This window comes from Acromyrmex echinatior, chromosome 2 (assembly GCF_024713525.1).
Source record: "Acromyrmex echinatior isolate Ae372 chromosome 2, ASM2471352v2, whole genome shotgun sequence".
NCBI classification, from domain to species: domain Eukaryota; kingdom Metazoa; phylum Arthropoda; class Insecta; order Hymenoptera; family Formicidae; genus Acromyrmex; species Acromyrmex echinatior.
Window position 1 is genome coordinate 2,242,177 of NC_141853.1, and position 23,134 is coordinate 2,265,310.

The following is a 23,134-nucleotide window of genomic DNA, read 5'->3' on the forward strand; positions in this document are numbered from 1 at the left end:
CATTTTCCTTAATTGCACGGTGCGATGGTACGTTTAATTAGCTTTCTGATTGAGTCGATGAGAACAACAACCGCGCGTAACAGCAAGATATAATGATTGCTCCAGGATACTACAGTAGGGGGAATGATTACTTTATAGAGATACGGGTTACTGCTTATCGTTTACCGATTGCTAAATAAAGTCGGCGTCGACGTCGGCGTGGATTTTTTCCTTTTCGATGTCGATTTTAATTTATTCAAGTAGGTAACCCACGTAACCTGCCATGTCCAATACTATTGTTAATTTCTCAAGAGAATCGTAGGATCTGATATCCATAATCTTCCTGTAAATAAACTTCAATACATCGCTTCCTTATTTTAAAACTGACATGACTAAAAAAATTAAGTCCCAGGAAAGAGAAAAACTTTTTTTATCTTGACAGAAAATCATTGACAAAGAATATCGGAAGAAGAAGAATATATTCCTAAAGGATGATGAAATGTTATTTTTGTCATCCTTATTTCACAATCCTTGAAAAACTATTCTTTCAGAGTTGTAATGATTTTTTATAAAGTTAAGTAAATTCACTCTCTGTTGATAATTGGTTTACTTAATTCATTCATATTAATTCGACAATTGGAAAATAACATTTTTGAGTTGTGACATTTGTTAAGTAAAAAAGTGATATGACAAACGAAAAGAACGACTATTGCTTTGCAAGAAGGCTTTTAAAAGAAATGCCTCTCAAAAGGAGTCTTCCAAATCGGCTTACCGTACGCAAGAGATCAACACTTTTTTGGCCGTCTCCATAAATCAACGGTCTATTGTGCGCGACATTAAGGTATACACATAGTGGGTATATCCGTGTTTGTGGTATTAATTTATCGCCTGCTTGATCGCATGTGAGATTAGTGAGAAAGGCGTGGGTCAACATCGAGGATTTCTTAAGCGCCAGGGTTTCGTGGTCTACCTGCGCGGTCTACGTTTTTAGATTAGCGTTTCTGGATGACACGAAATGTGTTGGACACTGGGTGTTGGATTCGCTGTTGCGGTCAACTTTTTTTCTGTAACGAGAGAAACCAGACTTTTACAGTTGTATCGATAGGCACCCTCCACCGTTCGCTCATTTTCCCAGCTCGCCAGTAGCCATGGCGGATTACAAGATGAGTCCATGGTAGGAATCGCGTAGAGAGAGCGCTTTTTGCTCGGCTCAAGGCCTCGGTGAGAGATGTGAATGAATCTAGAACCTGTTTCTCTCCCCACAGGTTCTTCTCACACTTGCCCGACTTCTTTGCACGGAGTCGCGCAATACGCGATAATTTTACTGAAAATAGCATCACCAGCACTTTTTTCCGCATCCGGATTTAGTATACATTATAGTATACTAAAGCTCCTCACTGTTTCAATATTTTAGGGAGCCGAAACATTTCTTCTTTCATTTCCATTAAACGCGCGGCCATAGAGCTTTTTATCAGCTGCATCAAAATTGGTTGCGAGTTAACGGAACGCAATGTTGGAAAAAAAAGACAGGAATAGTTCTATCATTATCATTTTATCATTGATATTGTTATGATATTATTATTATGGGATTACTATTATCGTTATTAATTATTAAAGGGAAGAAACGGAGACGAATAAAGAGAGTGGGAAAGGTAAAGGGATTGTATCCCCGTGCAGGTAGCGCCACGGGCAATCGGTGTTCTTGTGATACCGGCAGTTTCGAGCGAGTCCTGCCGGTGAACGTTCGTATGGGCTGAGCGAACGGGGCTTCTTCCCTCTCGTCGACCGGTGGCAGATATCGGTGCATCGTTCCTCCAGTGCTTGCTTGCGAGTTGCCTCTAAAGCAGAGCGTGTGATACGGCCGTATAGCAGTTGACCGTTTTATCGCTTATCAGCGCGTTTCCGGGTTCACCGGCGCGCGGTAAAATTAAGATTAGAATCGAGATCGGATCGGAGCCGATGACGCATCGTTTCATCAGCGGGATCATGTTCGCGCAGCGGAGGAGCATTAACGTTCTTTGATCGAAGGTAAGTCTCCGTCACGATATCTTTGTTTCTTCTCCTCAACACCGTCTTCATGCCATTTGTAATTAATAAATATATGCACACACATCTCTGCGCTTTTCAATATATCTTTTCGATAGATGATATCATGCTAAGGTGACTAACAAAGCTACTTTTTTCACTTTATATTAAATAACTATAAAAGTTATTTAATTATTCTGAATTATTAAATAACTTCTATAGTTGTTTAATTTCTCAGAATGTAATTTGAAAAATTGATTGCTTATTGGTAGAACATTGGAACGCTTTGTCTGCTCCTCTTTAGTTTACATTTAACCGTACTTAATGCCTAGATATCAACACATGCTTTCTTAGAGGACGTTGACGTATACAAACGTCACGTACATAGTCAGTTCCGCATAATTTAGAGCTCCAACACATTAATCTCCCATATACGGTATATGTATACGTAAATCATGGTGCTACCAGAAACCACCGGCTTTTAATTCGAGATTTCTATTATTGATAAAGATCAGTACTAAATTATCCTCTCCCTGTAATACAAATTACTGAACATTGATTGCGAACACAATTCATCTGAAAGTTAAGTCAAAATATTTCTGTTATTCTCGCAATGCTCTTGTCTGCTTATCCAAATTACAAATTGCACTAAACAATTGTAAGTTAGAAGTTATAAAAATTTGAAGCATTGTTTTTTATAATAATTCATATAATTGTATTAATTCATATAACTGTTGTACAAAGAAACATGCTGGAGTTTTTTTTTGTAATCATCTTTAATTTTAATATTCATTTAATTCAATTCTTGAGTAGAATAAATTAAAGTCAGTTTGCAGTCGCAAATAATACCTACAAACTTTTTATTTACTGTCTCTGAATTTATTCCATTTTGTAGAGAGATAAATATTTGTCTTTAAAAAAATACATTAACATACTAAAAGATTAATATCAGTTAATAAAGTTACGATGATCGTGATGCGTAAATTTTAATATGCTAGTATTCTTCTTAGTCAAACATCGTGCAATAAGTAAGTAAGAAATTTCTTCTAATAATTATTATTTTTGCGTCAGTATCACATTATTGATGAAAATCAAGATTTTCTAGGTCATTCTAGGCATTATTAATGACGTATCATTATATTTTTCTCATAATACTCGAACGAATAACGTTAACCCTTTCACTGTGGCAATGATCCGTGACTAAGAAGCTGCGATACCTTGATGTTCACGGTATGTCGAATGCATACGCTAAGTACATCTACAGAATAAATCGCATTACTAACATCATACGCTGTGCACTATATCATTGATATCGTTTCATTGTATGTTATTGAATTATTACTAGGACAAAGTATATCATTCAAGTATACAAAATTGTCAATCTTATCATTTGAAATACAAAGTAGAAAATACTTTTATGTACTTCGCTGAAATACAAAATACAAACTGTATTTCAAATATTATATTTCAAATATAAGTATTTAAAATATGCCCAGCCCTGAATATTCGCAATATTCAAATAATAAATATCCGCAAATCGAAGCGTTACATTCTAAGTAAAGCAGTATATGTCGATGCGATAACATTCCAATCGCACATAACAAACGCAGTAAAATCTATCGGAAATATTTTTTCGAGTAGCATCCAGCATCATTTGCAGCGAGCTTTAATATCGCAAGTCACGCGTAACCCATTTCGTTCGATCGTATCGAACAGTGTTAATACAAACAAGATAATTAACTGTCAGATGTACGCAGCGTGCTATGTATGCATTGCGAACTCACCTATTTCAAGATAACGGTATAAGATCGTAAGCGATGCGCGAGATGCATTACAGTTATGTAGTACGCCCGCTTTATTCTGCTGGGTTAAACACGCCCCTTTTGCTTTGACAGACAATCGGAAAATGCGATATTAAGAAGTTTAAGTATCCAAAAATTCTTGTATAAAGATTGACGCGTATAGAGAATGTCTACAAATTTCATCTGATACCGCAAATGTAGGTGACTTGGGACAGCAAAAAATGTTTGTTAAATTCAATCATGGAATCCATCCATGAGTTTTTAAAGGAAGTTAAGTTTAAGTTTGAAATTTTCTTTAGAGATTCATGGATGGATTTTCTATGATTGAATTTAACAAAAATACATGCTGTCCCAAGTCACCTACATTTACGGCATCTCATGAATATGTATTATATTAATGCACTACTCTATAAAATTTGAATTGGAAAAATAATAGCGATTTTAAATAATAGCGAGTTTTCTACCCCTCATAAGGGCGTGCAGGTGCATTTTTACCCTCCACCAGTACTCATGCTCATATGCATTTATATCAACCCATCATTTTCATGCGTCGCGAGGAGAAGTTGAATTTTGCCCACCGGATTCTCGAATCGAATTTTTCCTCACTCATAATTTAAATAATGTTGAAAAATACATAACAATAAGAATCTTATTAGACCGTATATGTGAGAATATTTCTTTAATAAATGCCTATTGAGCATCAAAATTTAAGTAATTTAGCTGTGTTTTTAAGTCAGTAAAATTTCGGCGCGCAGTTCAAAATGACTACAAAATTCACATTGAATTATTTAAGCATCAAAGATCCAGCTTCGATCGTTATGGACCTTTAATTCCCATTTCTTATTGATTGCATAACAATATGTATACATTAAAAGTGACTGTATTGCAAAAGCATTTGTCTTTGTTTTATGAAATAAGTTGATTGAAGACTGAATTTCTTTGGCTGTTATCGATCGATCACATTTTTTATCAAATTCATAAGCTATTCAGAAAAAGATCGATCTGTCTGCGTTATTTGTAAAGCGAATGTATGCCAGACCGGTGTGTTCGAGGACACGCGGCTTCGGGGCCGATAGTTTTACTTTCTACGGGACGCCGTTTGGTGAAGAGTAAAAAAAATATGGGAGGGATACGGCAATTTTCGGAGAGGAGAGAAAAGAGAGAAAGAGATCTGTCGAACGACCGAGATATTTGCCACATTTTGCCGTTGGTGCGTGACACCGATTTCGTTCGGCCGACCTGTCGAATCGAATTTGTATTTTTCAGAACCAAGAACATAGTCGAGCCATATTGAGAACCGGATTTAGAACCAGACTTCTAATCGTACATAAAAAAAAGCTATAGTTAGCGGTCTCTCGTTATTATGTAGAGCTACACGATGAGCTATAATCGATGAAATGATGAGGGTGATGGGTAGTTATTGTCCCTCGTTCGCAAGGACAATAGACATCTGCTCCTTGGTGCATACAGCGCTTCCCGAAAGGCATGGCAGGTTCCCATGGCTGGTTGTGAGTCAGGTGTGCCTAACAGTGCAAACGTGAAAGCGCGAGTCCTGCAAAGAACATTATCAGATACCCGCATCTCTTTTTCTATTTCTATTTATACGTTTGTATATAACTGACTTTACATAAATCCCGTATTTAAGCAAAAAACATAAATTTTCAAGCTGCGATGGAAAACCGTTAAATCGTTTGCATTGAAAATGTATTTTTACAATGGCCAGTTTCTGTTATAGAGTGCCAGATTGTTTTGCATTTATTGATAAAACATATTTGTGCGAGCGTTAATTTTACCTTCCATATCTGGCAGTCATGAATTCATCGGAAAATGAAAAGACTGTGTCGTAATCCAAGTCCAAATTAGGACTTCGCTTTGGCTCCGCTAACAGCTTCGAGTCAAATGTTATTCAGTAACAGTTCGATGTAATACTTTTGTATAAATAAAATAAATTTTGAAAAGAAACATAAAATTGTCTCTCTCTTATTTATGAAAATTATAATAAAATAAAATTGACTAAAAACGACGATGATTTTATTTATTTGCGTAACTTAAAATTAGTTTACAGTAAAAAATTAGTTTACAGTAAGAAATTACTTTTCGAATTGGTGTTTCTTATAGATTTTTGAATGCTGAAAATGGTGCCACAAATACCAGCTCGTCAGGTCCAATATAATTGAAGTTAAATATCCAAAAAATGGCTTTTTAAAAATGATATTTGACATTTGTTTCTAAGAAAGTTAACATTATCTTTCCGATTAAAAATCATGAATGTATTTGTTTATTGCCTTTATAAAATGCATTTTTGTTTCAATATCTTACTCTTTAGTCATGCTAATGAAGGATTTAAGTGAGTTTTTCAGATAACAATTTTCCGCTTATGATGATAAAGTCATATATCTACAATTTCCAATGGCTATCGATACATATATATAGTCATATGCTATACTTTTTGTTTGAAACATTTTTTTTGGAAACATGTTTTTTTAGATATTCGAGATAACAATGAAAATTAGACACACACGCGCGCACTCTCTCTCTCTCTCTCTCTTTCTCTCTCTCTCTCATACATATACATATATGTACATACGTATATGTACATTTAGCGGAATCTATAACGATAAATTACATCAATAGTCACAAACTAGAAATTATAAGTATAATGATTTTATTATCACAGGCGGAAAATTTACTGTGTTACAATTAGAAAAATTCTATATTTAAATCTTTTATAACATGGAATAAAAATAAAATTAAAAAAATATTTTGTGTAAAATTTATTGTGTTACAATTAGAAAAATTCTATATTTGAATCCTTTATAACATGGAATAAAAATAAAATTTAAAAAATATTTTGTAGGAGGTGAATAATACATTTATGATTGTTGATACACTTCTAATCAGAATTTCAAGACATTATAACCTTTTATCAAATAACATAAAGAAAGCCATTTTTTAATTAAATTTCAATTGTTTCGGAAACATAACATGCCAGTGAAATTTAACTTGTGGCATCGTTTTCAACATCCAAGAATCTATAGGAAACACCTTCTTTAGTTTAAAATAATCAAAAAAAAGATATTTTTGTGAACTAGTGTAATTGAAAGCTTAGCTTGTATTTTTACAATTGTAAACAGATACAACATATTAGTTTTTTCAGAACAAAGAGTTTTGTTCGCAAAACCAGATAGATGAGTAGATTCTCGCTATACATACTCGGTGAATTTGCAATCGTGTAAATCGTACTGAAGATAGCAACCGTTACCTAGTCTCTTCCAGATACTCTCGACCAATGCTCTCGGCTAAAGTTTCAGTTTACGCAGACGTATTCTCTCTTAAACAATAGCGCGATAATAGTACGATAATGTGTTTTTCAAAATGTCTATTGCTCGTTCAATTTTATAAATTGCTAAACGTCGTCGTCAATATTGTTATTTATTTTTTTATCAGGACCTTCCGTTATATGATATTAAAATATGTAAATACAATTATATCCATTCGATAGTCATGAGCAACTTTGATAGAACAAATCACGTGGAAAAGGAAACGCAGTGCTAACGGAATGTGAAAAAAACAAGGAATAAGAAGAAGAGAACGTGTAAACGGGTTCATTGTCCGATTACCTACCTGCGATGCTCTTCTCGCGGTTCATTTTGCTCCTTTTTTTACTCAAAAACGCGGAACACACATATGTGCGAGCGACAGATGTATTGTATATGCGATGGCGACCGTTTTGTGGACGAGGGCTGACGTCACCCGACGACAAACCTTTCAAGGAAGTCCGAGGCTGTCTCGTGAAGTCTCCACCTTTCCCTTCCACGTTTCTCTCTTTTCTTTGCTTTTCTTACTCTATACATACAGGGTGTTCCGTAGAAATTACCGTAGCCGATACCGTAGGATCTTTAAATTTGATGTATTTCTCTTCATTTAATTTTCAACGTTATGAGTACTTGATATGAATGGGATACTCTAAAGAAAAAAGGAAGGAAAACAATAATTATACAACTGTTAGAAATACGTAATTATTAACTGTGAGAAATTCATTATTATTTCTGTCTGTTTGAAACATTTTCCAATCATATGTACACATGTGGTATGATTTATGTTCTTTCTAACAATAAGATGAACTTACACCGTTCACTTTTCACTTTTCTTTTTTTTTTCTTCAATGTGGATAGAAAAAGAGAAAAGATAAATCGTTCAGCTAAAAAGAACAAACCTTATGTTATAATTAATAAGTATTTAATTTTATTTACAGCACATTTTTGTGATGCGTCTATTCAAACGTTATACGACCGATACGAGCCCACAGCTCGTCTCGGCTGTATCTATATCTCAAGACGTTACGACTACGAATAATGCCGAAAGCAATACATCCGAGAGATCGGAGGAAAAATCGAAGACAGACGACAAATTGGACGATATTCTTTCAATCAAAGAAGATACCGTCACGCAAAAAGAATCGATGGATTCCTCTATTCTAACTCGTAAAGGTAAGAATATAATAAGGTATATCATATAACATCACAGCAATGTGCATGTACACTTCGCGCAGCATCCAGCCAATACAAAAAAAATATTTGTATTTCCTTCGCTTATCTGTAATATACAATAACAAAGTTGAGGTTAATTTTTGACATCTTAAAATCGATTACACCTTTGCTCTCGCTTTTGCCCCGCCTCGAAAGGAATCTCAACGTGGGGACGAAAGATGGGTCGACGATGGGATCAAATGAAGAGGTCGGACAGTTCCGAGTTGCTTTCGGTATCGCGACGACGACGATGGAGTCCACATCGGAAAAGCGGCTACGATGAAATCTCGAATGAGAATGAAAACGTAACACAACAGTAACTTAATGCATTACGCTGATTAATTTCAGCTGAGAAGACCAAAAATGAAAACGCTCTTTTGAACACTATTTATTGCAGAAGATAGTCTTTTGTACTCATATTAAGAATTCCAAACTCTAGCTTCAAATAAATTAGTTAATTTTTTTAACAATAAATATAAAAATTTCGAAGTTATCTTAATAAATTAATCATAATACAAACAAAAATTGGGCAGGATGATAGATTTTGAGAAAAAGAGAAAAATAGTTAAGTATTACAAACGTTTCAGATTAATTGAATTTTTTTCAATTATCTGTAATATAAATATAGTTCGAATTAATGCGTTTGCATCACCATTGATTTTATCTCGACAATGCAGTCGACGATAGCGTTGATTGATATGGTGGCAACCAAGGTTCGCATTAATCCGAACTATATTTATACTGCCTACGCAGTAGAAAAAAATTGATCCTAAAAAAAATATGAAATATTTAACCTTTTCCTAAAATTCTGCCATTTAAGTCAATAACTTAAACATTTTTATATTTATTGTTAATTTAAAAAAAAACTAAAGAGATGCCTGAAGAATTTCAAATTTTTAATACAATAAACTCGAGTATTATGTCTATACGGAAAAGATGACCGTGTAGGCTGTAATTATTCTTTTTTTTTCTTAATAATTGCTGAATAAAGTATTTTTTAGTCATTCGATCTGTGGCCATCTTTTCTTTACGACCATTTTACTCGATTTTACCCTATGGACAAAAAAACTATTTTTGGCAACAAATCAAATTTTAAAAGCGCGTTTCCATTCTAATCCTTCCTTTGTACGACGTATGAAATAAAATTTTCGTTTCGAAAAATATTTCGAATAATCAACATTTTTAGGGAAGTAGTGAACTCCCAAGGCCAAAAAGAATTCCCAGAGTAGAATCTTTAAGAAATCTCTTTAGGACTAGCGGCGATCATTCTGTTAATGGCAAAAGTTCTACAAGAAGCGCGACGATACAAGAGGAGGATGCTGTCATCAATGTTAGCCATTGTCCGATGGAGAAAACTCTCAGCGAAGGAGCGATCAGGAAGCTTCCGTTTCGAAGAATTTGTCCAGAGAATTTCAACGATCGCGAATTCGCTGAAATCGATCGGGAAATGTTTCTCCGTCAAAAGAAATTACAGCTGAGTCGCAGCATACAAGATCTTCAAGAGCAACAGCGGGTCTTAGATTACATACTCAAAAATCACGAGAGATTGAAAACACGTCAGGATGACACATTTACACGAGAAACATTGGAGAACGTTGGTACGAGCGTGAATCCGAAATCTTCAGGAGAAATAAAACGTAGGATTCCGACGCGAACGCCTGATCACGAATCTACCAATAACGTTGGTGTCAACGAAGTTAAAGGAAATTCCTATCCCCAGGGATCATCTTCCGGATCGTTGACTGGTTTAGAAGATTTATTGAGCAACCTGCGCATAGGTTGTGACGAAAGTGGTTATGATTCTGATAGTACGCGAACCGGCGCGGATTCGCCGGACAGTGAAAAATCGACGGTGCCCTCCTCATTGAAGCCGCGTAGTTTTTCAATAACGTCGTACGATTATCGCGGCATTGACTTATCGCCAATCAGTGATATCTCGAGGAAAAAAAACACAGATACAGTAACCGAACCACGTTCATCAGAAACATGCACCTCGAAGATCGAGAAAGTCAATGTCGCTGATGCCGCGGCGAGCAATCCTTCCTTCAATAATTTGACCACAACTCAATCTTCTACGTTAATGTTAGAAGAGGATAACGATACGGACAGCTGCGATAAAGATACTTTTGCCGATTTTCTAGAAAACCAGCCGGATTTAACGAGAATTTATTCTAAAACGGAACCAGATCTCTTGCCAAAATCTTGCAAAGATCTAATGAAAGCAGCATCTGCGACTTCTGCTTTGACCGACGAAGATTTAACAAAACTCCAAGTGACATACCGTAACGATCTTGACGTTACATTGCAATGTGACGATGTTGATGCGTATGGTATCGATGATGCTAAAATGAAAGCCGATTTCAATGAGAGAAAACTTTGTGTAACGCCAAAAAGTCATGTTAACGTATCTCAGATGGCTAAATTTCAGAATTTACTGAAAGACAAGAAATTCAAAAATAGAAAATGTTCAAGTCCAAGTGTATTACACCTCTTAGAGCATGCTGCGTCTCCGTGTAAAGATAGCCCTCCGGCTAACAAACTCCATTCCTTAACTGATGCGATGACTAATCCTTTACGATATTACAGCCCAAAGAGATCGCGTTCCACTCTAGAACTTGATACACTGGATGTAACGAGGAACATAGCGAAGAAAACGACAATTTGTATGTCGTCGGTTCCTATCACTTCCATTATTAAACCTGTCACTACCGCTAACAAAATTCTAATACGACGTGAATTGAAAACGATGAAGCTGACGGTGAACCACACGGCGGGTCTTGGTATTTCGGTCGAACGATGCGAGGCGGCTAGGCCATTCTACGTGATCGCCAAAATGGATCCCAACGGTGAAGCCGCTAAATCGAAACAATTCCGCATCGGCGATGAAATCGTTCGAGTCTGCGGACGTAGGATACGCGGTATGTCGATGGCGGAGGCGCGAAACGCTTTGCGGAGTTGCGTTGGTATTGTTGAACTGCAAATCGCGAGAGAACCGAATTCGGCTTTTGGTGAAGAAATCGGTGACACATGGGGCAACGCCTTGACGCGAACACGAAGCGATCCCGACGCGTGGATTTTGAAGAACAAAAGAACTGAATCGTTAGTTTCCTCTGACGATGCTGGATCTTCAACGAACGCTAGAATTCCTCGCGCCGTTGATGACGCGACTGTTAGTCTCCAAAAGATGACAGGTATGAAGAAGTTCCAGGTCATGAGAAAACGAAACTCTGAAGCGTCCACTGTTCGACGAGGGTCCAGTTTATCCATTGATCTGTTGACGATCATATTGGAAAAAGGAGCGCCGAAGAAATTGGGCTTCTCCATTGTTGGCGGCATTGATAGCAATAAAGGACGCATGGGTATTTTTGTCAAGGATATTATGCCTGGTGGACAAGCTGCAGAAGAAGGTATCGTATTTCTTGCGAAATATTAGAGCGATTATTTTAGAATATAAAATTAATGTATATCCAATAACCGAGAATGGATTGAAATAGATTGAAATGGATTCAGATTTTCTAACTAAATCCTTTTCAATCCGAATTTTATTCATTATAGGAATTGCACGAAGCACATTTCTATGCCTTTCAATGTAAAAATAATATTAACTTTTTCTGTCACGTCATGTATACTGTTCAATTAAAAATTCTGAATAAGAGATGCAATTTTTCAATCCATTTGAATCCAGTTGAATAAAAAAAGTTCTTTTTTTGGATTCATGGAACGGAATGAGAATTAAATAAATAAGACTAAAAAGAAAGAATAAGGTAAAAAGAGAATAAGAAAAGTTCTTTTTTAACTTAATTGAATTTAATGGGCTTGAAATACGCATAAAAATTTTAATCTATTTTAATCCATTCTTGATTACTGAATATATAAAAGTACATAAAGGAAATACGATGTATCTTTTTTGACGACACATATGAAAGAAAATTTGCAGTGATTTACCTGTGTAATGTTTAAGGTACTTTGAGAGTGGGAGACGAAATTTTAGCGATCAATGGCTCCTCGTTGGATGGGCTGACGCACGCCAAGGCATTACAGATGTTCAAAAGCGCCAAAGCCGGAAACTTGATACTTCACGTCGCTCGAAGAGATCCAACGCATAAACGGTTGTGTCACGCAAATCATGCAGTATAAATTAATATTTAGCTAGTAACATGGTTAGTTTTTGCTTTGCTTTATTAACAATTACTATAATCTTTGCTTTTTGCTTTCAGTGCCGTTGTTAATTAATGATGATATGAAATATTAACGAAAATTTTTCTATGTTGCAGATATGTCACTCAAGCAAAGTCGTACGATTGCCTCGATAAATTAACGAAGTCCACTGATGAATGAAATTATTGTCATTATGTTTGATCTTTAATTATATTATTAATTTTGCTTTTAAAAACATAATGATTTATCAGAAGTTACAAAATTTTCTATTAGATACAATTTCCAAAACTTTCTGAGTTTATTAAATTAAAAATTTACATCTAAATATTAAAAAATTTACATTAAAATATTTATTTTAAACATTTCTTGTATTTTGGTTAGCTTCTAATGTGCTTTCGATAATATTTTGTACGCAGAGGGGTATATTATAACTGAACTCTAATGTGATATCAATCAATTACTTTCTAACGAATAATATTAGTAACATTTTTTTTCTAATAGACCTCTTTTATAAATAAAAACATTTCGCATTATATAATATATATATATATATATGTATAATATTAAACTTAAACTCTCTAAACAAGATCTCAGAGATAATAATAATCTGTATTTATTTTTGTTTTCATGTATTTCTTTTACATTTAATTACTATATCCTATTTCAAAAAAATAAGACAAATAAAGTTAAACTTTGCAGAATAATTATTAAATTATTGCTATTCAAATATTTGCATTTCTTATTCAGAACGTATCTATTTAGATATGAACGTTATACTTTAACGTTAAAGAAATGTTAAGTAAAAAAGTAGAGAATTAACAATAACGATATTGTGCAGCTTTATAACCATGTCCTGTTAGATATGGTACGCTAACAGCTTGGAATATGGTTTAACTTAATAGTATTGTGGGATTTAACAAATGTTTTTATTTAAAAATATATTTTTGTGTAAATCAATCTACACGAACATCAAAAAGCTAGTTAATTGCGTTCGAAAGCACGAAAGTCATCAACTGCATAATGTTACTACAATAATTAACAATTTTCGTTAAGTTATTTCGTTAAGAGACTGACATTACGAATGTCTACCTGCAAAATGCTGTGATAATGATTGTAGTCGTATCGGCTGATATTATATGAGTTGTATATTTAATAATAAATGTGATTCTGTTAAATAAAAATATAAGTATTTGGCAAACTTTCTTCTTTCTATTATTTTACTCATCATCTTACAAAGTATTGTACAATATATAAACAATGCTGATCTTGGAATTTTTATCTACAGTTTATTGAATCGAAGACTGAATTGAAGATTGAATCGAAGTATTAGTAAAAAATTAACTAAGCATTTATGTTTCAAAACTAATTAATTTTTAAACGATAACAATGTCGTGAAATAAGATACACCCGTTCGTACCACCTTAAAACATTTAGAAGCGTATAAATCATTTTCTGCATACTATAAATTATTTTTCCAGATTGTCTCGTACTTACCGAAACGAAGACTGCCATTGATAATGAAAACAAATTCCCTGCTGTCAGTTTACACGACACAATACTTCTGTAAAGAGTTATGATTAGCAGTGATTTTAGTCTTGGTGAAAATTTGTACCATTCCGCTGCATATCTGAAAGTATATATATATATATATATATATATATATATATATATATATATATATATATATATATGTATAAAAAAATTAATTTTTATTTAAATTTTTATCAATATGTCACTAAAATTCTACAGACTATCGTAAATTTAAAAATCAAACTATTAAATAAAATCTTATGTAACACTTTCTACAATATATCCAAAATTTTATATGTTGCATTTTGCATAACATACTTCATGTATAGTTTACTATTAAAAATTTACTATTAAAAAATAATTTGAACTACAGTTATAAAATAATTTAAAATCAATTTGCAGATTTTGAATATAGATATTTAAAATAACGGATGTTTGAGAAAATATAAAATAATTATTACGCTCGATGAAATATATTCTGACTTTCATCCATTAATTTCTGGCCAGAATAACATACGATCATCAACTGTAATAATGCCCCCATAATTATAAACGTAAATCTAATCAGTTCTTCTAATTGGTCTAACACATAGACAATCTATAATACATCAAAGATATTATACATCCATGTGCTATCTGAAATACAATCTTTGCACGAAATTTATGAAATCATAAGTTTTTTAATTTAATATATCTCGATGCCAATTATTGAAAAGTCGATTATTTAAGAACGATTATTTAAGAACTTACTCGAACTCCAAGTAAACTAAAAACTGCAACGATGATCAATAAAAAGCTAATTCCGACAATCTTATGCGTATCATTCAATATATCGACATATCTAATAACGATTAATTAATTAATTAATTAATTATATATGCTTTTATTAACAATTATGTTTGCAATTAACTAGCAAGCTGGCGTTATTTATCGTTATTTTAACAACATGATTTTAATAAAATAATTATTTTGAACGTCAAAATAATATCAAAATGATAAATAACATCACCTTGTTTACTGGTATAAAACAAAATTAGACTGATGAGAATAAATCTAATTAGATAAGAGAAATCCTAGAGAGAGAGAATTTTAGTCAAAGTAGATCTTAATACTTAAATATTGTATTTCCGTATAAATTTATATATTATATATGTCCAATTCTGCAAATTGCGCGCTGAAATCTTTTTCAGTTTTGATGAAGCAATCATGAATAGAACTAGAAATAGGAGATTCTGGTTCGAATCCCGACTGATATAATATTTTTCGCAATAATTAAATTATTGGCAAGTCTGTGAGTTTTTTATTAACATCAAATTATTAATATTTTCATAAGATGCTTATTAACATCAATAATATTAAATTATTTGTCAATTTAATATGTACGTGATATTACTATATCAATATATTGTATGAGTGTATATATATATATATATATATATATATATATATACACACTCTCTAGTTCTGTTCATGATTGCGTTTCAAGATTAAGAAAGATTTCAGTACGCGATTTGCAAAATTGGATATGTATAGATACATAACACAAATACATTCACATTGAAGTATTTAAGCTCGAGATATATGGAGGAACACACAAACTATTGATATCTCGAATCAAAATACAAGTGCCAATACATCAATCCCGATAAAAAAATTTGTATGCATGAATATTGAATATATATAAATATGTATAAACATGCATAAAAAACACACATAAATATTCATAAATATGTACAATTATATATAAAATATGTCCATATTTATACATGAAAAATTTTTTACCGAATATATTGATTAGAAATAGATTCAATACTAGCCAATTTGTATTAATACCAATATTATTATAGATATAGCGAATTCGATGGTCTGCACTTATTCTGTATTAATACCAGAATCGCGTTACTGAAATTTGCGCCCAACTATAAGCTTGTGATCTTCGAATGATCCCACTTCTCCTAATGGTTAAACAGCAAAAAAATTATAATAATATTTTAAATACACTTGTGTGTGTGTGATTGGAACGTAGACAATCGGCCAGAGAAAGTTAAAGCCGAAATTTATTGAATTAGACTTTGTCTACAAATGTACAACAAATATAATGTAAATTATATCATCTAATCTATTATCATATTAAAAAAGCGGATCTTATGAGTCTTATGAGTCAAGTATATATCTATACTGTTAATAGAATTATTATTTGTTGATTATTCCATGATTTTACAAAAATCACAAAATTATAGATGCACTTGTTTAAATAATTTTATTTTTTTATTTTTTTATTGTGGCGCTCCTGACATTTTGGCTTTCTGGGGCTCAAAACCCCAAAAGTAGATTAAGCCCAAATCCTCATGTAGAATACTGACGCTTTGACACCGAGTATGATTGGTGAAAAATGGATGAAAGGGATAAATTTTACATAACTCGTTCTTCACCAATCAGCGCTCGGTGTCAAAGCGCCGGTATCCGTATGAGAATCCGGACTAATGCGCTACTGGTTAGTACTGCCCTGATATAGTACTAGTGCAATATGGTTCGGAATAAATGCGATCAATCACAGTGCAGCATTAACTTAGGGCAACCTTAAACTGAAATAGCACAATAACACTGAATTGAGATAAAGTGAGTACTAAAAAGTACTGTAAATCTACTAGTTTTTATCAATTCTTGCAGAATATAAATTTTATCCGCCATTTTGATTAAATAAATCAAACCGCACTGTCAAAAATTGTAGTACAATAAGGTTTACTCTCATTCAATTTATTTCATTTTACTGAATATAATTTTAGCACTGCAGTCTAATGCAATTTTTATTCGCGAAATACAACATAAAGTTCGCATGGTAATATAGTATAATCTAACCGAATGCGAAAATTTCTTGGCATTGGAGTAGAGAGCATTGATCGAATATGTGGCATGGAAAAAGTTTATACTTAGCATGCGCAGTGTGCGCACATCTAGAGAAAGGTTTCTTCGATATAAAGAAATGTTTCTTTGCTATACAGTTAATGAAAAAAATTCTTTGATTTAAATGTCATTTCTTTGATGATGAAATAAAAAAATTTATTTGATTTAAAGAAATTATGTTTAAATCGAAAAAATGACGTTCAACCCTGGTGAAAATTTTTCTCTGAGGGAAATCAAAGAAATTTTTTCTTTACCGTAAGCGTATAGTAAAGAAATATTTTTTTAATTGGAAAAATCTTTCTCTGAGTGTATTAGTGCAAGTTGCCGAATTCACTATGATAAAAGAATACCATTACTTTCAAAGGCGTCCGCAGAATTTTTTCTGGAGGAGCATGATCCAAAATATTAAAATATATATATTATATATAATATATATAATATATATATAATGTTATATATATATATATATATTAGGTGTTGGAATTAATTCGTAGCGTTTTACAAGTGATGGGAAGTACTTTCATTAATGTATTTTTTAATGCTCATGTGAAATAAATAACATTCTTTCATTAAAAAACGCTACGAATTAATTCCAACACCTAATATATATATAATAACAATAATGTATTGCACAACTTTTTTTACACGTAAGATTGGAAATGAAACCGTTTATGTTAAATATATTACTTTAAATACGAAGCGCCACTACGGCGCTAAATGTTAAGATGTTGAACTATTATATATATTCATTTAAATGAATTAATTTCAAAAATGATAATTATATCCCGATATAGTCTCGGTAGTCTAAAGGCTTAGAACGCTCGCACGAAAGAGATCCAAGTTCGACTCCTGGCCGAGGCAATATTTTTCGAAATAAGTTTATTACAGTTTTTTAAGATTAAGTTTGAGAAATTTGGGGGGATTATTAATATTTCAGATTGATTGCATTGAAAGTCCGACAACCATATCGACACGCAATTATTATTTCTGAAATTAATTCATTTAAATGAATGTATTTATAATAATTCAACATCTTAACATTCAGACCGTAGTGGCACTTCGTATTTAAAGTAATTTTTTTACACATTTATATTCATATATTATACATATGTGTACATATAGCTTATAATTAAAAATTTATTATTATTATTTTGAAAATTAAAAAAAAATATATATATATATGATGTTATTTTATATATTTATATATTAGGTGTTGGAATTAATTCGTAGCGTTTTACAAGTGATGAGAAGTACTTTCATTAATGTATTTTTTAATGCTCATGTGAAATAAATAACATTCTTTCATTAAAAACGCTACGAATTAATTCCAACACCTAATATATATATATATGTTATATAATACATATATATATAATATATATATATATATAAAACATATATAATTACAAATGTATACATCTTTAAGCATTAAAAGCTTTCTCATCGCGACAAAGTAAATATAAATTCCAGAAAGAGAAATTGTATTAGAAATTGTCACCCAGGAAAGAACAAATGCCACTCTTGTCTTCTCCTCTGGACTCCCAAGATTTTTATATATCTTTTAGACGTATTATGCTATTAATTTTAAAACTTAAATATGCGTTTTTAAATTCATACAAAAAAAGTGTCACTTTTTTCTGTCTATCAATATAGCTCTAGTTTACACCGAGCACTTAATGCACATATGTAATACTGGATTTGTCGCATCATATGCTCCAACATACTTCAATATGCTCCTAGCATAGCTTCTATTCACTCCAATTCGCTCATTGGAATGAGTAGGAATTATGATTGGAACATGTGACACGAACAAACCTGCATTACTACAGATGTTTTCTATGTTTGGTGGCACAAGTCGACACGAGCATCTATATTCTTCTATCTTTCTTAGTATTCAATGAGTAACAAAGATACACACTTGTATTAATTTGTATCATTAAATGAAAAACACTCAATATATGCATTCTATATATTGTCACTCAGAGTGGTCGAAAACATCATAGTTCAGACGATCAACTTCTCATTTCCAAAAATCATCTACTTTTACAAATGCGGATGCGCACGTTCCTATTCAATTTTATTATAATAATATTTGGAATCTTAAAGTTTCGATGTAAAAAGTGAAAATCAAATGGCCATGTTTTGATATTTCAATTTATCGATGCGTATTGAAACATTAAATTGTAATATCTAATTGAATATAATAATCTCTAATTGAAGTATTAAAACGATCTGCTTTGATCAAAACTAGGATTTCTCTTATTTAATTGGATTTATGCTTTTATTAAGTGCTATTTAATATATTGTAAATATTTGGCGTAAAAAAATGCTATCGAAAAAAATGACACAAAAAAAGTTCTTTACTCTAAAGCAATTTGATGTTTCTTTAAACAGATAATATATTTCCGATATATCATTTCCTCGCTGAACATTTTATATTCTGTATTTGTACAATGTCTGATTTGGTTGACTTCATCGCCGATAGGTACATTTGATATTACATTTTCAATCTGTTGACTGCAATACCACGATATTTTGTGAAAATGTATCGTGAACATTTTACTCTCTCACACTTACCCAATAAATTGAAATAAACTGCATGCGTGTGAGGTACATGCTATATGCATGGTATCAACAGCTACCATGATAGTTATACCCACCGTGATCATAATAGAAGTGTACAAAAAAATCAGTACAAAATATTTATCTTGATCTATTCCGTATTCACTATATATTGCGATATTTCGCAGGCGCGATTTATTAAGAGGTAGTACGACATCGAGAAGCATCGGTCCTAATGACGGTATCGTTATAAACATCGACATCATGATGTACATTAATACTGCAAATGAAATGTGAAATATGCATTGTTCTTTTAATATAATATTCTTCTGCACTAAAATCCACGTCGTTATTATTCTTTTTTCTTTTAATATAACCTACTTACTCGAGTAAGATACTGTAAATTTCTGCGATACGTGAGAGTAACTTTTCAAAATTTGAACTTCCAAATCGTTTGTAAATATATTCCAATGATTTTCCATGATTTCATACAAATGACGAAACTATTTATAAAAAACATTTCAAAGGTTCAGGTGATATATTACAATTATCCATTTCAAAGATCCAGATGATAGGGAAGGCCGGAGCATCATGAGTCACAAAAATTCAAACTCTTAAAAGTGCATCTAAATATACAAATTTTTGTGTCGTTTTTTTTTAATAATTAAAACATAATGCATATTTTAAAATTTAATAAGTATATTTAATAAATATTTATTAGTTTTTAAGAAAAAAATAAAAACATATTTTTTAAGAAATGACCCATAATGCTCCATACCCAGGTACTATAAGTCACACAAAATAGTAGGCAAGAAATAACGGTGATGAAATTTGAAAAGTATTTTCAATTAACTTACACATTCTTAGCATAGTCATTAATACAATAAAATATAATTACAACTAATAATTATTAAATAATAATTATTATTTAAAATAGAAAGCTATAAGAAAGCAAATGAGAAATAACTATTAATATAAGATAAAAAATTTATTATGATAAAATAAAATTAATTGTTTAGAAATATAAGCTGCTCTTTTTTATTATAGTACATATGTTTTCTGTATCATTCCGTTTCATCATGAATACTTAATGTATGACTCACGGTACCCCAATTATACATTTAATTATACATTTAATAGAAAATTATAAAAAATAAATGTTAGATTATTACTTGTAACGTAGTAAGTTAAGAAAATATGCGTAGAAACTTACACCTTATCTTTACACATGTATCTTCTACTACAAAAATAATATTAAAACATTTTTATGCGATTAAAAAGTTACTATTGCACTACGAAAATCATTAATGATCGATGTTTTTCGATACAATGGAATTTAATCACTGCCACCTAGATTAAAAGTATGGGCAACGAAATAACAGTCGTATTGTACGAATATTAATTTAAATATTCTAGATTATGTTTAACAATCAATGATCCATAGTACCCCGTGGCTAATGGTGCCCCGATTTCCCCTATATAAAATTTGTTTATAAATAAAAATATACTAATTTTGAATTTTATGGACTATCATCATTCTCTTAAGAAGTCCTCTTAAGAACTCCTAAAACATTGATCCCAATATTTATGTCACGAATAAAATGCCTTTTAAAAATCTTTTTTTAATAAATTTAATACTCCCTGTGAAATTTACATTACCTTACAGTTTACTACCTTAAATCTTCTCTATATGGCCACCTCTCGTAATTTCTTTCTCTTCCTTAAGATAAAAATTAAGTTAAAGGCAGATATTTTACCACTGCAGAAAAGATTCAAATCGAAGCAGTTTTAAACTTACTCGTTAAAAAATATTTTAATGATGTATTCCATTCGGCTGAAGTACTGAAATCGACGTGTACGCTCTAAAAGAACTACTTTGAAAGTGATGATAGTGCATAAGAATATATAAAATTATAGTGTACTTTTATTTATAGACAAATTTTGGAATTTTTACGATACCTTGTATGTGTACAGGAAATATTATTTAAATATTAATGAAGAAAGTGAAAATATCTGTGTTACAAATATCTATAATGTCTATAATATAATTCAAACGGTTTTTGATTACTTACTTTGTCGCGGTTCCAAATCTGATTTAAAAGCTTTATAAGAAAAGCCATTGTTACAACCATTTGATATAGACTTTCAAAAATTATTTGTCCACTGTATCTATGCATGTACAATGTTAATATCTACGGATAAATTAATTTTATAATTTGTCAGATATATAAAAAAAAGTAATATTGTTTTGGCATGAGAATTTTAATTAATTGAATGTACTGAGAAAATAAAATACAATAATCATATTACCTCGAATGGTAAGTAACTTATTTCAAGTATAAAACAGAATATTGGTAACAAACGTCTCGCGAGCTTATGTTGGAATGGCCAAAGACCCAAACACGATAAAAATATTCTATTGACATTATATTCTCGAAGTAAATTTACTAGCATAATTCGTTTCTACTTGTTCGAGAGCTGTAACAGAAATGAGGGAGCGCGCGTATAAAGCCACAATATATCGATTGATTTTGGCATGAGTTGGAACAATTGTAGAATTATAAAATTACAGGATGTCATTTCATCGTCACAGCGCAGATCATATTATTAGTGTCTCGAAAACTAGAGGCTATTTGTAGACTATAATTTCGTGCACCTTTTCAGAGTGATACGTGCACGTTGATGTCGCGTAACACAATACATAATCGAAAATATAAGAATAATATTATTGAAAGGCAATCACTCGAATTTTTTTTATTCTTCAATATTTTCTAATACAGGCTGAGTATTAATAAATACATATTCAGTCGATTTCAAATACTCGTGCAACTTGAGAAGAAACGATGTTATTTTTACACAATTAAGCATCTATTTATTAATATTTTATTAATATTTATTAATATTAATATTTATTTATAATACTGTATTATGTTTATTACATGCTCATAATACAATGGCACATCAATGATATTATATTTTTATACACATTTCTATGTACTCTGCTGCTTAATAAGGCATTATATTTTGTGCTCATCTATGTATTCTGTCACTTTCTTGATAAGGTATTCTATTCTAAATTACGAACCAGAGTCGGTTCAAGGTGTGCAAATTGTGCACTGCACTAAGGCGTATTAACAAGGGTATCGCCAAGTAACTTTTTAAAAAATTAATTTTTCATTCTAAATATCAATTACGTGTGCTTGCTTCTATGATTTAATTTTTTTTTTAATGTGCACTGTACATCAATTTAAAGAAACTGTATCACAAAATGTGAAGCCATTGGTCGAATCGGATAGTTGTTTGTTACCCAATGCTTAAAATAAATTTATTTAGTATATATAAAGCTATGTCAAACTATTGTAGCATTAGAATACCGATCATGTAATAATTTCTCTAAAGCGGAAAAAGTGAAAAATGAAAAATTGCTCTATTAACTTCAATGCAAGGATAACACTTTTCACTTTTCACATTTCCGTCCTAATAGAGAAAAAGTAATAATAAAATATAATAAATATCCTAAAAAAAATAAAAAAATTGCATGATTTCTAAAGATATTTAAACAATTGTTTAAATATCTTTAGAGATAACGCAAAAATATCACTTATTTAAAAAATAAATAAAAATGTTAAAGATACAATAAAATTT

At 31.6% G+C, this 23,134-nt stretch overlaps 3 protein-coding genes across 9 annotated transcripts in view; 2 read left to right on the forward strand and 1 right to left on the reverse strand.

Annotated features, from left to right (window-relative positions):
* The first annotated feature begins 1,661 nt into the window (after positions 1–1,661).
* LOC105145591 (PDZ domain-containing protein 2) lies at positions 1,662–13,691 on the forward strand. Of its 2 annotated transcripts, none has more exons than XM_011055254.2 (6): positions 1,662–2,007; positions 8,062–8,296; positions 8,492–8,640; positions 9,522–11,742; positions 12,297–12,495; positions 12,610–13,691. In XM_011055254.2, exons 2-5 carry the CDS (start codon positions 8,074–8,076, stop codon positions 12,470–12,472), a joined length of 2,769 nt encoding a protein of 922 aa, XP_011053556.2. In that variant the 5' UTR covers positions 1,662–2,007; positions 8,062–8,073; the 3' UTR covers positions 12,473–12,495; positions 12,610–13,691. The 2 variants fall into 2 exon arrangements, with proteins under 2 accessions (XP_011053556.2, XP_011053555.2); XM_011055253.2 differs by having other exon boundaries at positions 12,297–12,444.
* Positions 13,398–23,133, reverse strand: LOC105145590 (odorant receptor 63a). 4 transcript variants are annotated; one of them, XM_011055252.2, is made up of 9 exons: positions 21,800–23,133; positions 21,562–21,681; positions 19,875–19,992; positions 19,505–19,769; positions 19,292–19,444; positions 14,774–14,864; positions 14,485–14,549; positions 13,988–14,120; positions 13,398–13,913 (listed from the first exon to the last, which is right to left on the reverse strand). In XM_011055252.2, exons 1-9 carry the CDS (start codon positions 21,941–21,943, stop codon positions 13,860–13,862), a joined length of 1,143 nt encoding a protein of 380 aa, XP_011053554.2. In that variant the 5' UTR covers positions 21,944–23,133; the 3' UTR covers positions 13,398–13,859. The 4 variants fall into 4 exon arrangements, with proteins under 4 accessions (XP_011053554.2, XP_087271531.1, XP_087271524.1 ...); XM_087415405.1 differs by having other exon boundaries at positions 13,398–13,660; positions 14,485–14,621; positions 21,800–23,131; XM_087415398.1 differs by having other exon boundaries at positions 14,485–14,621; positions 21,800–23,130.
* LOC105145587 (putative allantoinase 1) overlaps positions 16,382–23,134 on the forward strand; it is a 29,222-nt gene continuing 22,469 nt past the window's right edge. The window contains exon 1 of one of the 3 annotated variants that reach the window (XM_087415369.1): positions 16,382–16,642. The gene's annotated coding sequence lies outside the window, so the exon portion shown is untranslated. The remainder of the gene's footprint in view (positions 16,643–23,134) is intronic. The other 2 variants (XM_011055247.2, XM_011055248.2) reach the window with 2 other exon arrangements.